The 17,393-nt window shown below is 52.2% G+C and overlaps 1 protein-coding gene across 1 annotated transcript; it reads right to left on the bottom strand.

Moving 5' to 3' along the window:
• HOXA13 (homeobox A13) lies at positions 1-1,980 on the bottom strand. Its single transcript, XM_064487786.1, has 2 exons — positions 1,059-1,980; positions 1-341 (listed from the first exon to the last, which is right to left on the bottom strand). Exons 1-2 carry the CDS (start codon positions 1,978-1,980, stop codon positions 97-99), a joined length of 1,167 nt encoding a protein of 388 aa, XP_064343856.1. The 3' UTR covers positions 1-96.
• Between the last annotated feature and the right edge of the window lie 15,413 nt (positions 1,981-17,393).

The raw sequence follows: 17,393 nt of genomic DNA, 5'->3' as shown, positions 1-17,393 counted from the left end.
TCTTCAATTATTATTAGCATTATAATCATTATCTGGGCAAAGCAACGAGTTCTGAAGCATTTCTTCAAGTTGCCCTCTAACTCCACTTTTAATCCATTAACTAGTGGTCTTCAGTTTGTTGATAACTTTTTTCTCTTTGACCCTCCTGTTCTGGAACCAGATTGTAACCTGCCGCTCGGAGAGATTCGTAGTGGCTGATATCCGCCTCCGTTTGTCCTTGGTGATGAATTTGTTTGTAGCGTATTCCCGTTCGAGTTCTTTTAATTGCACCTTGGTGTAAGGGACGCGCTTCTTTCTCCCTCGCCTGTAGGAGCTGGCGTCTGAGGGATGAGAGACCACGTCTGGAAGATAGGGAAGAAGACAAGTTACAGAGGGATAAGATCCAGGCCAGGACACAGGCGACAGCTTTATCAGAGCCACTGCCTTGCAGTGCCCGATGCCCTTTGCCACGCGCTGTACAATCTAGTCTTTCTGCCAAGACCTAGAGGGTCAGCAGGGAGGGTGGTTGGCTCTGCATTGAAATGAAATCGCCCAGGGCTCCAATGACCACCCTAGCCCAGGCCATTCTGCCCCTCACAGCAGCGGGATTCGCTTGATATCCTGGCTCAACGGCCCAAATCTTAGCACCAGGCTCAGGGGACACTTCTATGCCTGGTTCCTCTCTGTATTCTCAAAGCCCCAACACTTGAAGCTTCTACAATGAAGGAATTTTTTGAGTGAACGAATACAGGCAATTTGGTAAACTATTTCCAGGTCAATTTCCCATCCTTAAGTCGATGTCAAGGCCTGGGGAGGGCGGAGTGTAGAGAGAGAAGGAAGCTAGCGGGGTCCCCACAAGCTTCTTCCCAGCCATCCCTCACCCAGGGAGAGCGAGGAACCAGCCCAACTCAAGGGCAGTGCGGGCAGCGCCAGCCACCCGGGATCGGGCTACCAGAGGTGCAGCACCACTAGGACAGGCCAGGGAGAGAGCAGAGGGGCACGAGGGTGACCCAGGAGCGAGCGGAGGAGAAGCTGGAGCAGAACCGGAGGACCGGGGCTGAGAAGAGGGCGCCATTTACCGGGCAGAGTGGACTTCCAGAGGTGGGGAGGCTGCGCCTGCTCTTTGGGGCAGTACATTTGGCCGTTCCAACCATTGGGCAGCGCCCAGGGCTGGTAGCTTTCCATGGGAAGACCCAGGGGCTCGTGGCGCGACTCGCCGGGGCCCCCGAGGCCCGGCACCACCGGCATATCCAGGTAGCCAGGCACGGGCTGATGGTGGTGGTAAGGCCCGGGCGCGTAGCCCTGGTGGTAGAAGGCGAACTCCTTAGCGCGGGAGCTGAACTCCTCCGCTGCGGGCCCGGCGGTGTCCATGTACTTGTCCGCGAAGGCGGCGGCGGCGGCGGCCGAGGCGGGCTGCGCGCACGACTTGATAGCGTTGGGGTGCGGGCCCATGCGAGCGCATGGGTAGTAGCCGCTGCCGAAATAGCCATAGGGCAGCGCTGCGGGCCCCGACGAGCTCTGCGCCGCCGCTGAGCAGGGACTGCACTGCTTGGCGGCCTCAGCGCCCGCTGGGCCCGCCGGGCCAGGCCCTCCCGAGGACGAAGCCGCGGCTGCCGCTGCTGCAGCGGCGGCGGCGGCGGCGGCGGCGGCGGCGGCCGACGGGGGCGCCTCCCCGGGCGCACTGCTGTAGGCGGCCGCGGCACCGGGGGCCAGAGGCGCCGGGTGCGCCATCAGGTTGCGGCACTGGTTGGCCGCGGCCGCCGCGGCCGCCGCGGCCGCCGCCGCCACAGAAAAGTTGCCCCCCGCGGCCGCAGCCGCCGGGTGGGGGAAGCCCCCGCCCCCGGCTCCGGCCGCTGCCGCCGCTGCCGCCGCCGCCGCCGCCGCCGCCGCCCCTTCCATGTTCTTGTTGAGCTCGTCGGCCACCAGGCCGCCGCCGTTGTCGTAGAGAAACATGACGGTGGGCTCGATCCAGCGGGGGTGGAGGAGCACGGAGGCTGTCATAGCACGAGCCGCATGGAGAAGACCCCAGTGGCGCTGTTTTAAAAAGCCCCCAAGAAGTGAAGAGCGCGCGGCGCGGGGCCGGGGCCCGAGCGAGGGGGGCGGATCGCGCCCCGCGGGGTCGCGCCAGGCGGCCGCCCATTGGCCCGCCCCCCCCCCCGCTCCGCCCACGGCGTATGCAAAGCGGGCGGCTCCAACCCCGGCTCTGCTCCGTGCACCCGTGGTCCCCACCGCCGCCCGCGTCGTCCCCAGCGCCAGCGCCTGCCGCGAGGCCGCGCACCATTCACCCAGGGGAGAGGCGGGGATGCGGGTGGGGCGGAGGACGGGGCGGGCGGGGCGGGGAGGGAAGGGCGACCTCCTCACAGTTCCCCTTTCCTTCCCCTGTCCCAGTGGGGCCCAGAGCAGCGTAAAGCGGGGAGGGGACGGGGTGCGACGTTGGGTTGCGACCTGTGGCGGTGGGGACAGGTCAGGTAAATCTGCGGAAGGCTGGGGATGGGAAAGTAGGGAGGCGTAAACCAGGCTGGGTGTTTCTTGGGGCCTCCGGCGTTGCTTTCTTTCCAGGTATCGGCACCTCTTTCTGCAGCAAGATTCCAGTAGGGACACTTGCGCTTTCTGCTTCGACAGCGTCGCGATTTGGCTCTTTCCAGGGGAACAGTGGCTGGGTGCTTGCGGATGCTTCTGGCTCATGGGTCCCAGGACATCTCACTGAAAGCTTGGACTGCATTTAGGAGCTCCCTCCTCATCTCTGTCCACAGTGTTAGTGGGCAATCTTATACACTCGCACTTAGGCCCATAGGCTCAGAACGACCCATCACACCCTTACGAACATACACACGCACACATTCAAGTGTACTATGATCACACACATTTCTGTATACAGACTGTTCCTCACTTTGTCCTAGTAACAACCCTTCCTCCTCCAGAGACTTTGCAATGGAGAGAGTGATCTTTGTGCACCGTTCTTCAGCGCTCCCACATCTCCAGCCAGGCTGGCCTGTCTTCGAAGGAGTTTAAGAGGAACAGGCCCCAGCTGGATGCTGGGCTGGGGCTCAAGCCCCCTTCTGGAGTTTAATGAGCCTTCACAGAGCCTGGTCAGGAGCTGACTCTCCAGGCCCCTGGGCACTCTCTATTTCACTCTGTTTTGGGACAGGAGAAAGGGACTCTTTGGGGCCACTTCATGCCTCCCCCTTTACCCCAAGTAGGATTGGGGAAAGCACTGTCTCCAGCCTGCGGAGGGTGCCCGGTCCTCCTCTGTCCAAGAACTAGCCGAGAAGTTTTACCTCTGTGCCTGGGAAATGCGATCTTTTCCTCAGAGCATGGTGGGGTGTTGTTTTTGGAAGAGCCAAGCAGCCGCCATGTTTTGGTGAGGGATTCTGGGGGTCCTGTTGCTTTGGGGCCACAGATTTTCATCTTCAATTGTGAATGCTGTGAGCTGGTCAGATGCCCAGAAAGGGAACATGCATTCAAAGTGAAAGTGGGTGCATTCCACAGGAACATCAGGGTTGGGAAGAGTGCTGAACTCCCATCCTAGGCAGACTGGTGAGCAGCTAGGGTTGGATCTACCCTCCTGTCTCAGCTTGCAGACTCAGCCCTAAGCTCAGGGCACTGGGAATATCCCCAGCCCCTACCCCAACCCTCACCCCACCCCAGTCTGCTAAGTTTCCTGGTCTTCCCAAAGTGTTCGGGACAACAAGGCTGGGCTCTGGCTTTTATCTACCTTCATCCCTTGGTTTGCTGAGATGAACGTAAGTGTTGCCCAATAAAACCTTCTATGACCCCCACCAATATACATATCAAGTGTCCCCTTTCCCTACTGCCTTTTTAGTAGCTCCGGGTAAATACTGATTTGCCCCCAGTTTGCCTACTCCCTGACTGGCCATTTGCTGACTAAAGAACCAGCCTCTGTAGGGACTTGATTTTTGTGTTACTTTCCGGCCCATTCACTCCCCCTTCCTTCCTCCAAGTGGCATTGTAAAACCCATGATGACAAAGAGACAGGGTAGGGCTTGAGGCCCCAGTTCCTGAGGACTTAAGGGCTGTTTTACATACAGGTCAGACACCGCTGGAGGCCAAGGTCAAGTTGAAAGTTGCAGTCTAGCCAGCGTGAGAACTGCCATGCAAGCTTGGAGACCAAGGCAGCTTTGAAAGGCCCACTGCCTGCCTCCCCTCCCTCTTGATTCCTTTTTCCTTTAGAATTCCTCCCGTTTCTGCCTCTGTTTGGCTACCCAGCATTTTTTTTCCTGCCTTTGTGGAGTTTTGGGGGCAGTGTTTACAGACTCTTCTTCTCTGCCTCCGCCCTGCTCTTGGCCCTGGCTTTGTGCTTCTTCTGTTTTCCAGCCAGACTCAGAAAAACGAAAACGCAGCTCGGGGAGCCCCCACCAGCCGGCGCCCGTGCCAGTTCACCTCTGGCCGTGGTGAGGCTGCCGGTGCATGCCGCGTCCAAGGCCAGCTCCACATTCCTCCCTCCCTCTCCCCACTTCACCAGAGACTGAACCCGGCATGCAGAGGAAGGGCCCTCAGCTCCACAGACTGCCAAAGTCGACTGGGTCCCCCCTCACCAAAAATGGTGAGACAGGATTGTCTGCTGAGGAGCTCCAAGCAGGTTTGTCTGGAAGGGACGGCATGGCACTGAGTTGGGGGGAGGCTTTGGGTTGCATCTCAAATGAGACTTTGCTTCCTAAGGTTGGCGACTCCGCTAAGGAAGGGCTTCAGGCCTGAAGTATTTATTGAGCTTTGTGGTGGATCTTCACTGATCAAGTTATCTGGATATTTTCTTAGTTCCCCATATCTACCAACTTTTAAAAACTCTTGAGATGTGATTACTTAGAAGGTGGTAGCCTGCTTGTTTCCTTCTTGTCTTGGGTCTCAATATATATGAAATGATTTTTCTACCAGACAAGTCAATGGTGTCCTGGTATGCCTTAACTGTTTTTGAAAGTCTGCAGGTCCTGTTAGATATTGGATATTGAGTTGTAGCCACCAACCAGTGGGGATGGTTTATAGAATTTGAATGAACTCCATGAATAATTTTGGGTCTCAGTTTCTAGAATTTCTCCTTACTTTGAAGAAAACCCCTCTCCCCTTCTTGTCTATTGCTGAGGGACCTGAGGGATGTGTTATAGATTCCCAATATTGTTTCTTAGCCTCTTAGCCCCTCAGGCAGCCACCAACCTGCTTGCTATGGAAAAAGAAATGTCAAAGGCAGTGAAAAACTGGACTGTGCTCTAAGAAGCAAGCACAGATGCTCCCAGAGCTCCTCCTCTTTTCCCAATAGCAAGGTCAAGACTCAGTTGACTGTCCAGCTAGTTGGGCCTGACCTGCGCCTCTACTTTTTTCTCGACCAGACTCAGAAATGCCTATGGAGTTGGAGGGAGATGCCTCAGCTTGAATCCTGGCAATGATAATTTTATCCTCAGACCCTTTGTAGGCTAGGCTGGGGAAGCCCAGGCACCAATTGGGATCTGCGGGCAGCAGTGGCTCTTGAGCAAGATGGTGGCAGGGGTGAAGGTGGGATTTGCCTGGCCTTTTGGAGGAGCTCTGAGTGAGCAGCAGGAGCAAGATTCGGAGGGCAGCAGCTTTTGTTCCAGGAGCTGCCAGACCTTTTCTCTTGCCAGCCCCTTGGTAGGCATGGCTTCTGACTTCCTAGGGCAGGCTAGGATGCGCCAAGTGGCTTTGGTTGCTTTGGAGCTTCTCACTGAAGAAAGACACCCTGGCTGGGTTTTTTTTTTTTTTGGGTGGGGGGTGTGGATGGGAGACTCTGCCAGCCTGGGCCATGGGGCTCTGGATTCCCAGGACTGGAAGAGAAAGGATAAAGGGAAACCATGTTTTAATCGAGTTTGATTTTCACTAGCAAATGAAATTTACCTGCTCTCACTTTAACTCGGAGGAGGCTGTCAGCACTGCTTGCTGGCACTATTTCTCTGCATCCATCCAGCATTAGGATAAACATTCCTCCGTTGGTTTTAAAGACACTTTGTATTTCAGGATATTCATGTGTTTCTAATGTATCCAAGCAGCTTTACGAGCTGCATTTGCAGAACATCTTAACCCTCTCTCTCCCACTGCAGAGAGTTGGAGGCTCAGAGATAATGGTGAAGGAAGAAAGATACAAAGGGAGAAAATGGCTGAGGAGCTAAAAGAGAAAGAGAAAGGGAAAAACACCCAAACAGGATAGCACTTCTGAATCTGCAGTCAACCAGACCATTTGGGAAAAATACAAGCGAGGGACTGCTTTGTTCATGGTGGGCTTTTGGAGTTTCCCGACCAAGGTGGAAGCTGTACTCTTTTTCTTAAAGAGAAAGGGTAGGTTCTGAAGAAACCTGGGCCAAAGCTGGCCACCACGCAGAAAAATGTTGCATCCTGAGTCACTTGCTCAAGCTTTCATTCTAGTTTTTGTTTTTTGTTTTTGTTTTGTTTTGTTTTGTTTTTGTGAAGCATTAATGAGGCAGCACAAGGCCCAAGGCTGTAGGGACAGTTTGGGACTGTGGGGAGTCACTTGGCACTATGGTGACCAAAGGCTAATATAGTGAAAATGGGAAGATGTGGAAGGTCCAGGAAGATCCATGAAGACCCCAGTTTGCCTTGAAAGATCCCCTCGTCCTGTGGATTTTAAGGAGAGCAAGTTTGGAGGAGCAGTTCTCCCTTTGCCTGGTGGGTTCCTCCCAGTACCAGGCCTTCAAGGCCAGAGTGCACAGAGCCTCAGACAGGACCCTCCCTTCCAGCACTGGCCTGCAGTATTTCTCCCAAAAGTCCCTGAGCAGGGAGAAGGGTGCCTTCCCCCCCACCCCACTTTTTAGAACAACTAGCCCAAGTTCCCAGCTCCCTTGAGGAGCAATCCCTTCTGCACAGTGCCACTGGCGCCCAGACCCCGCAGGGTTGGCGCAAGCTTGGAGTGAGAGGCGCGTTCCCGCTCTGAGACCAGCCGCCCTCGGGCTCAGGGAGGCCTGTGTGATTCCACTAGTGGCGGTGGCAGTGATGATGGTGAGGGGAGTGCTGCCTGCCCCGACGGTGCCGCTGCAGCTCTACTCTTGACTGGACCTGGAAACTCAGCCTCCGCTTAAAGGACAGGAGCCTGAGTTAGAAGCAGAGGGAACTCGGAAAAGTGCTCAGCGGAAGGGGGAAGCGCCTTCTGTCTTCCTCAAGGGGCCGGCGCGGGTACCAGCTTGTCCCGTGAACTGCGGGGCCCATGCCAGCCAGGGAGTGAGCTCCCCGTCACTCCGCCAGGGCTCTGGGAATGCGCAGGACGACTGAAGAATATCGGGAGGCTGCGGCGTGGAAGAGGCGAGAGGTCTCTGTCCCGACGCTGTCCGTCCCAGCCGCAGCCCGAAAAGAGTCCCATCTGCCGGTTTCCACCCCAATCCTAGCTTGATGCTCATGCCCGCATCAAAACAGGAAACCAGCTCTGAGCTGTGGATTCATTATGTCAATAAACACACTGAAGACATTCGAGCCTTTGAAGGAGATAGGGGGCTTGGACGTAAGCCTGGCCCCGCGGAGTTCCCGGGTTTCTCGCCGAGAAACCGGTGCAGGCAGGCATGCGGCCACGCGGCCTGGGCCCGCGTGTGTCTGTCTCTCTCCAAAGACTCCCATGTCCCTGACCCGGTTTGCAAATTCTTAACGCATAGGGCAACTAAGGGAACTCACCACCGTAGCCACGAGGAAGGGGAACCCAGAACAGAAAACACAGAAGTGTGAATAGACTTTTACCCGCACGTTATATGCCGTAGTCATAACGGTGTTTGTACCCTGATACACACACAGAGATTCACACATCAAACGCGCACGCACACCCAGTGAACGCGGACATTCAACGTCCTGTGGGTGAAATACAGGCATCATACCAAGTCCTGAGGAAAAATAGTTTACCCTGTTGGACCAGTCCGGTGACATATTTCGGGGTGGCTGGCGTCTCCCTACCCTTGCTGATTTTTCCAACCACTCACCATTCCCTCCCCCGCGGTTTTGCAAATACACCTGTCCCCAGTGGAAGGCGAGCCCCCGACTGGCATTTACCTGGCTCGGATGTTCTCCCCTGAAACTCTGGCTGGCTCTGGAGACCGGCGCTGAGCCGCTCAGGGCGCCGACGTTGCTCGTGGTGCAGCCGCCTCTCCTTTGTCCCGCTGCTCTGGCCCCGCTCGGCCTAACGCTCGAGGAAACGAAGCAGCTCAATAAAAACTTTTGATATTAGTTTTTATGGGTATTTACACTCTAGTCAGAGGAGCTGAGTACGGAAGCTCCATTAATCAGCCCCCAACCTCGGGTTTGGATGCTCAGTTTATGGGTTGGGAAAGGGAGCTTGCTGGAAAGAAAGCCTGGGGATGGCCGGCTGATTCCGGAGAAATGAAAAAGGGAGCAAGATCGTTTTCCGTTATTGAAAAAGGAAGATTAAAAGGGTAACTCCAGGTGCTACCCAATGGACTACATTTTTATTTGAGCCCCCTGGCAGGGATAATTTTTCCACCTTTGCCTAACACAATATTTGTTTTTAAAAATTCTTTTCATTATGGAATTTCCCAAAAACACACGAAAGTACAATGAACCCCTATGTACCCAACCCCTAGTTTCAACCACCATTATCATTTTGTCTTTCATGTTTCATTATCCACTTCGACTCTTTTTTTTTTTTTCTGGAGTATTTTAAAGTAAACCCCAGACATCACATCATTCCACTTCCAACATAGGATTTTGAAGATTAATTTCAAGGTTGAGAAAAATTGCTCAATAAAAGGAACCCTTCCTATGTCTGAGGGTAAGAGGTCAGTGTGTTTGAACTTGAATTGTTCCAATTACAATCTAGAAAAAAAACTGAGGGTCCACCCAAAAGAAATCTGGACAAAAAAGGAGTGTAGAATGTAGGGCATCTTGTCTGAAATTTCATATGTCTCTTCTTCATCAAAAATACATCTCTATGAGTGAGACTTATGTTCCTTCTTCCATGAGTCTGTCATCCTTTAATTGAAGATTTCTACAGCTACATCAGGAATTGGGGGAGAGATTAAAACCATGCTTCAGTCCTTTCCATGTCCTAAATTGACATATAGTCCCTTCTTATTGGACAAATAACCACCTCCCAGTTCAACACACCTCCTCCCCTTGTAGGGATCAAAAAAGAGACTTCTAATGATTAATCTAGGAAGGGAATGTTTGCTCTGGATTGATAAATGATTGCAATAATCACAGTTTTCAAGAAGAAATTCAATTCCGTGTATTTTTAAAAATCTCAGCAGCAAAATGTTTTCAAAAGGAATTAATAAAGGTGTTTTGGTTTGTTTTGTCTTATTTTAATTCAGTGGTCTAATTGACAATGATCATGCTCCTCCTCTGAAGTGTGATTTAGCTAAAAAGCCTTGGCAATTTTAGAAAGCAAAAAGGCAAAAAAAAAAAAAAAAATGGAAAAGAGCAAACTGCCGAATCTGACAAATCCAACACCAGTCAGCTCCTTAATAGATTCTAATCCCATTTGTCCTAGTGGATGTTGGTCACCCTTTCTGTAGCAGAGTGTTGGTTTATTTTGCATTTGGATTGTTTATGGCTCCTTAATTAATTTTTTTTGAGGAATTGTTAAATATCTGGGACACTTTTACCCTGGGATGCTTTTACACTAATAATAAACACAAAAATAGCTGCTCACCATATTAGAAAAGAGCTATTTGGTTAAACTATTAGGGATGAAAACAAAATTAAACTAAAGGAGAAATTACGTGCACAAATTTTATATAACTTTCTGACAACTCCAAATATATCCAGCAGAAGCCCCTGACATCTCTCCCATGCAGCCCGTGGGACATCAGCAAGATCAATCCCTGCTGGGGCTCTGGGTAGCTCCTTCAAGGGTCTCCTGACTCTAGGATGGAGTTCACCATGGGGGTTAGGGTTTGGATCAGGGTCAGGGTGGAGACTGCAGAAGTGAGAAGATTCAGAGGGAGAGGGAGAAGAGAGGTATTACAGAAAAGCTGGGAGACAAAGAGGAAAGGAGAGATGGGAGGGCAAAAACTCAAAAAAAGGAGCCCATAATTCCCACCAAAAAGTCAAGCCATGGCAGTTCAAGGCAGGCCTGTGTTTTTAAAGCTCTGCAGAAGCCCATTCTCTGCAGAAGCCTGTTCTCTGAAGAAACTTGGCTGCTCCCTCCTCTCCCCATGGGTAAGGAGGGGACGCTTAGGCTGCAAGTCTCCCTGTGATTTCTTTAACTGCCCCAAAATAATCTGAGCTTTGAGAAACCAACTGGAGTCCAGAGTCAAATGTGAGTGTGATCTTCTGCCCGCAGAGAGCCCACGCAAGGACTTCTGGCTGGTATCGGCTGCCCCAGCATAGGTCGTGAGCCCTACTTGGGAGAAACCCGCGAGCCTGCTAGCAATTACCTGCTCTCAGTCACTTTTTAAAAGGCCATATTTCTTTACATTTCTAGGACCTAATGTGGGGTTATGTCGGGACATGGGACCCTTGGCTGGTGCAAAGTAATTTGATGTCACTGAGAGCAAACAGACTCGTTTGTCACCCACAGGAAGAGACGTCCCCATGGGCCTGAGCTGGGAGCAGAACAGAGCAGGGCTGGCTGGGTCTGTGGGATCCAGCCACAGGTCCAGTGCCGGCTTAGCCAGGTGGGCTGGGAAGGGGCTTTCTGGATTGTTTGTGTAACCATGGGGGAGTGAGGAGTCAGCTCTGTTCCAAGCACACATATCAGCCCATTGAGCTTGCCTGAGACCCAGACTGCTCCAGGCCCTTGGATCCTGAGTTTGGGTTTCTACAGGACCCAAGTCTCAGTTTTTCATTCCCTGAAGTTAAAGCTGGTTAAACCAGATGCAGTCCTCCCCTCAACCCCCATCATTCACCGCCACTCTAATGGTCTGTATCAGGTTCAATAAAACCGAAGGGAGTATTTCTACATAAGGGACAAGATTTCACCCAGCTAAGAGGTGATGAAGAGGAAAGGGCAGAAGGAGCCATACTCCTTTGGGGAAGTACTTCATTGTGTGACAGGACTGACTAACATCTTGGTGAAGTGCTTCAAAGCGTTTGTCTATAATGGTCTTATCCACTGTTTCCAGTTACTTTATTGTGCGGTGGGGATGGTGGTGAAAGGATAACACAAAGAGAAGAGTTCCTTGAGCCCTCCTTTGAGAATGAGGGAGTGTTTAAGCTTTGGAGTATGGGCAGGTATGGAGAAGGCAACTTGATGTGCAAAAGAAGGAGGGAGGAGGCCACTTCTGACAACCTTGGACTGAGCATAAGGTGGGGTCCTTCTACCAAGGGCAACTTTCAGCAGTCATCACTGTCCCCTGCAGTCCCTACCCAAGAGGGCCTGGAAATCAGTGGAGCTGCAGGCCCACTATTGGGGGGCCCAGTCATGTATCCTCGAAGTCCTGGGATTCATTCACACATCGAAATATAGCACATACACATCCCTTGGCCATTTGTATCATCAGAAGTCACCCTGGTGCCGCTCTTCCTCCCTGACAATTCTAAGATGATATAGTGCCACAGTCAATGTGACAAGAGGGAAAATTTAGTTTTAGCCAAAGTGGTCAGCCAGGAGAGCCTGAGGGGAGGACTCTGCTTTAAACAGGTGAAGCTGGCCAAGAGAGAAGCTCTAATTGGCATCTTTGAGGCAGATGGGGAGGTCCAAACAGGATCCACCTATCTTTTTCCCTGCTTCCAGGTTAGGAAGAGGCTCTGGTGAGGCTGGGAGAGCTAATAATGTAAGAGATAGCATACCATAGTAAGGCTTCTTCTCCCAAGGTCATGAAACATGCCCAGTCCTCCATAGAAATTAGGCAGTCTGGGCAAGAGGAAGCAGACAGGGCAAGGTCAGATGTCTCTATGACAGAGATGCAGTGAAAACACCACCTGTGCACCCTGGGAAGCTGGACTCCTACAGCTCTGCAGTGCACCTGGCCAATGTCAGCCCACAGGTGGCAAGAGCTCAAAGCAGACCACTGGGTGGGATGGCCTTCTGGGCATTTGGCCCACCTGAATTCTGTGATGATCTGTTGGTCCCCAGAGTCACTCAGGACCCTGGAGGAGAACCCACATATGTTGCTCCCGGACTCCACTGGCTCTGGGTTCAGGAACCCCCAGGAAGAATTGAATGGGAATCTGGGGATCCTGGGCCCCATATGCCCTCAGTTGGCTGACCAGGATCCCAATCTGGAGAGAGGAAACCAATGAGAACTGGACCTTTCCTCTCCGAAGTGGAAATAGCACCTTGGCCCTGAGTAAAACCCTGGACAAGAGAACTTTGAGACAGTCGCGTCCTTCAAGGAGGTGGCCAGGGAGAAAGGGTGTTTTCTTTTCGGCCCTCCCATTCCCACGCAGTTTAGCGGCAGGCTGACGTGGGGATGCTCGCAAGGCACTGCTGCAGTTGCGACCTCTTCCCACTAGATGTCTTCCCAGTTAATTGGAATTGAAGGGCGCTGTCTCTTCCCGGTGCCGGAGACTCGGTTTCCCCTGCCGCTTTTTGAAGTCTGGAGTTCCCTTGGGAAAGCAGACCTTTTTCTTTCTTTCTTATGGCCCCTGCCCCGCCCCATGCTCCAAATCCTGGCAATGGAAATCCATCAGAATTAAACGCCGGCTCCCTGCGGGCCCGCGTCGGACCCGCTCACGCCATTGGAATTTTTTTATGACCTTTGATGTGTTTAAATAACATGGCAAGGCTGAGTACACACCTCGGATTAAACTTTAATCGGCTGCAGTCAAGGTCGCCCAGGTGGTAAACGCGTTTCCTCCGACATCTCCTGGCAGACACTGCGGGGTTCAAGGTCTGGGGCTGAGGCCCCCACTGTGCCCTCCTGCCTCTGTTCAGGCCTGGGTGGGGGCCAGCACCAGGGCCATCCCATTGAGCTCCAAAGAGGACTGAGGAAATAAGATCGGAGGCAGACACCCAGGGTGGGCTAACGACTGGAGCACAGTTTTTATAGCTACTAGACAGAATAGTTAAAAATTCTAAGAGGCAATTCCAATTTCCCCTGACTCTAGAGAATAGTTGTAGGTCCAAAGTCATGGTCAGTGCCTTGATTATCTCCCCCAGTGTGGTTCTGGTCACTCAAGGAGAGATGGGGGGTTGCTGGTAATGATGAATGGTGCAGACAAGTTAGTTGATAGTTTTGAAGGTTGCCAAGCCCTTTAGAGGTTGGTCAGGATCTAGAACCCAGGCTGTGGCAGCCCTTCCCTCAAGCAAGGCCACACAAAGTTAGCTTGATTTTCAGCTGGGTTGAGTCACCAGTGCTGAACATAACTTTCTGAACCAATACATGCATCATAGAGAATTGTCTTGGACAGTTACTTAGAAAAAAAATTCCAGGGCCAGGGCAGCATGTATATTGAGGGCTACCAGTGTGGTTTAAAAGAGGGGATGTGTAACAAGGGCTGGAAGGATAGTCAGGCCGTTAATAACAGTGGCTTCCTCTGGAGAGAACTGAGGTCGGAGGGTTGGAGGGAGAATTCACTTTTTGCTATCAATTCTTTTGTATTGTTTGTAATTTGCACCAATTTCCTGTGTTAGCTAGTGGGGTTACACTTTTCAGGAAATAGGGTGCCCCGTTTATCTCATGGCCAAACATTCCCTTCACACATCAATCCAGATTTGGATTCAGGGGACACTTTGAAATAAGGCACCCCAAAGCTCAGATTTCAGTCCTATAGGCATCCACTCAGATTCCCATCCCTTGGGAGGGGTTCTGAGGCCTTTCTCTGCTAGGCTTGCCCTCACCTAGAAATGAACATGCCAACTCACTATACAGAATCCCAGCTGTTCACAGCATCAGGAGAACTCCATTGTGTCAAAATGAATTAAAGCCTTATCTTCAATTTTCCCCAAATTTCTGAGTGTCTGAGGGTTTATAGACAAGGCTCCACCCCACCCCCATGCTCCTTCAGTTTAGAGATTCTCACATCCCCTAGCCATGGTGTGAATAGTAAATATTCTTTATGCGTATATTTGGTTTTTCAATTTTTTTCCCTAAGGATCAAGAAGCTCCACATACTTGACTGGGGTGTTGACTTCTTGAGTTAGTGACAATATTATCATTGACTAAAGTTAGTTTTAAAAGTGCTTCTTCGCGGACCCTTTTAGGGGTTCGTAATGTTCTATATCTTGATCTGGGTAGTAGTTACACAAGTGTATACACATATAAAAATTCAGTGAGCTGGGTGCTTAAGATTTTTATGCTTTGCTATATATATAAGTTATATGGCAATAAAAAAAAATTAAGTGCTTCCTCCTAACAACCTGTGAAGTAGGTCCCGAGGTTATTATAATCATCTCCATTTTACAGACATGGCAACTAAGACTCAAGGGAAGCTAGAGCGTCCCAGGCCTCCGTGGGAGAAAATAACCACTCCCAGCTTCCTTCTCCCAATCTTGCTGCTTCAATAGGGAGCTCTTTCTTTTCCAGCAGATTTCTCAGGTAGCAGGAACCAGCCCAGTCTAAAGATGCCCTTTACGGCTGTGAGGTGGGAACATGACAATTTGCTCTTTCTTCAAATTCTTTAGCCTTTAAGTAGGCAGAGGTTGGTGGAGGGCAGTGCCCAGAGGCTGAGAGGCCTAGTTGACCCTGCTTACATCCCTCTGATGAGGAAGGAGGCCTCTGAGGCTCAGAACCAGTCACCTCTGCCCAAACGCACCCTGAAGCGGAGCTTGAGGCCCGGAGACCCCTCCAGGAGGCTACACCCTCCTGCCTGTACCCACCTCCCACTCCTCGCATCTTTTCTCAAAGTACTAGAGGCGGGTAGAGAGGGAGTTTTCTGAAATTATGGTGGCAGCAGTTAGATGGCTCAGGACATAGAAAGCAGTTGTTATTTATTCCAGGCACAGTCGCAAAAGGCTTCCAAAAATATCGAGCCGAGATATTTTATTGTTCAGCTTGTCTGCAGCCTGTAATTATGCGTTCAAGATGTTTAATGTGTGCAAATGCATTAGCCGCTTTCGCTGGTGAAAACCCTAGCTGGGAGCGGGGGAGAGGCAAGTCTGGAGATAATTATGTCGTACAGTCGCAAACATTGTTCTGCTCTTACTGTAAACAGCCCGGGACACCTTTACGAGAAGCCAGGAAAACTTGGAGAGTGACTTGTAGGTTTATGCGGCAAACTGGTTTCTTTCTTTCCTTCTTTCTTTCTTTTCCTTTTTCTTTTCTGTCTCTCTCTCTCTTTTTTTTTTTTTTTTTTCTCTCCCGTATTGTTCGAAGTTATTGGGCAGTGTCTGTGCCAGGTTCAGGGGCGCGCGAGAGAGAAGGCTCCGGCCCGGAGCGCCCGGAGCGGCCCGCGCGGATGCGTGGAGCCCGCGGCCCTCGGAGCCGGGCCTGGCACGCGGGCCTGACAGCCGGAGGCGGCTGGGCTGGTGGCCCGGAGCCCTGGCGGCCGCCGACAGCCCCCAGCTTGGGCAGGGGCGAACCCTCACGCTCTTCCTGGCTGTTCGGGTCTCCTCCGCACCCTCCGTATGTCTTGATCAGGCCGCGCTCCTGCAGCTCGCAACTACTGTGAAGCGGCTCCGAGTGGAAATGCGACCGCTGGGCCGAGGCCCTGGGCTGGAGAGCCCTTGCTGGAGAGGGGTGAGACGTCGGCCCTCACAAGGCTGACCTGGGGTGAACTGGCTATTTTAGGTCCCGAGTGTTGCGGGGCCAAGAGAACAGCTGGGATGGAGACATCCGCCTCCACCTTCCGGGCTGGCACGTCCGCGCCCCCCATCCCCACCGGGCCGAGGCATGGCGTGCGGCGCCAGGGGCTCTCCGGGACCTTGTAGGGTTTTGCGCTGGCACCTCCCACCGTACCACATGTACACCTCGGTCCCCATATTCGGGCAGCGGCTCCGCCAACTGAGTGAGAGTGACCAGTTCAGGGACAGCAGTCCAGGACGGGGACCGGCCCCCTGAGGAACAAAGGCGTACGTTTGAGTGCTAACAGCAGCCCCAGATTTCTCCCAGTCTCCCCAGGTTTCTATTTCAGCTTCGGCTTTTAGGACAAAAACAATGTCGTGGCGATCGGCCGGAGTGCCAGGCTGGGTGAGCCTCTGGCTCTGTGATCTCCAGACGCGAAACCCCTTGAGCGCGGCCTCGGCGGGGCGGCCGCGGGAAGCTCCTTTCTGCTGGAGGCCAGCAGACTCCCCTACAGGAATCACTGGGTCCGGGCTCCCTGTAGTGCAAAATTCCACCGCGGGCCTCTGTCCTCTCATTTCTTTTTAGGGAACAACCGACCAGATTTTGAAGCTCATTTTACGCCGCTGATTTAAAACAAAAGAAAACAAATAAAAAATGGGCGTTCATTTAGTGTTGTGAGGCACGTAAGAAAATCAGTGTGGGATCCAGCGATCTGAGGCCTGGCAGCGCTGTTGCCCTCTGCCCCAGGGCATGGCGAATAGGCAGGAGGGTGTGGAAGGATCCGGGAGGATGACATAATCCCCGGAAGGGAAATACTCACACAGAGAAGAAAAACAAAACCCACCAGACACTATTTGTTCCTGCTGCAAATGCAACATCCAGGGAGAGTCCCTTTCGGCTGTGGTTGTGTGGACTCGGGGGTCTGGGGGCCTCAGATCTACTAATGTTGGGAGAGGTTCCCTAAGAATTGATCTCCCAGCCTCTGCCTTGAGGGTTCAGGCTCTGGCTGAGGGAGAAGAAAGGGAGAGGGAAAGCCTAGGTCCTGGGTAGCTGCGGCTCCAAAGTAAACTCCATGCCTTGGATGCCTCCAAGTAATGAAGTTGCCAAGACCCCCACACCTGGAGAAGGGAGTTGGTTAGTTAAGCAGCAGCTAGAAATTTGGGCACAGCAAGACCCTGGCAGAAGGCACAGACCAAATCTTTCAGATTCCCTCCTATTGTTCTTCTTCCCTGTCTCCCTTTCTCTCTCCCATCTTTACCCCACTCAAGGGGGTTAGGCCTCTGGGTACAGTGGCTTTGCTCCCAGGTCCTACTTGGATGAGAAGGAGAGACTGGGAATTTTGGGAAAGGGTCTCACTAGTGATTCAGATTTCAGAGACCCCAGAAGTGGCTACAATCTGAAGTCCTCCACCCACCTCCCCCCCCAAAAACCACACAACTTAACCACATTCACAGTGTCCCAGGAGCTTTGTGGCCTGGAAGGCCATCTTCTAACCCACAGGTTCCTGGTTGCCTGAGATACTAAGCAGTATTTTGCAAGCAGAGGAGGACAGGGAAAGAAAAAAAAAAAAAAAAGCCACTGTTTCTGTTGATTTCTTAACTTAGTTCAAAATTAGTGCTCAACAGAGGAAGGAGGGCATGTGTCCTGTTACTGCTCTCTTGAATGTAATTTTTCTGTCTCTTTGTCTCACATAGAATTGAGGGTTTCTGAACGCCCTCACAGCAATCCAATATTTGATCCTCCCTATGGGAAGTGAATCTGATCAGGGCCTTCCTAGCTCACCTCCTCCTCTGTTTTCCAACCCCCTAAAAAGAGCCCACAGAGACACAG

This window comes from Camelus dromedarius, chromosome 7 (assembly GCF_036321535.1).
Source record: "Camelus dromedarius isolate mCamDro1 chromosome 7, mCamDro1.pat, whole genome shotgun sequence".
NCBI lineage: Eukaryota > Metazoa > Chordata > Mammalia > Artiodactyla > Camelidae > Camelus > Camelus dromedarius.
The sequence above is the reverse complement of the archived record's forward strand: the minus strand, read 5'-3'. Positions and strand labels throughout refer to the sequence as shown.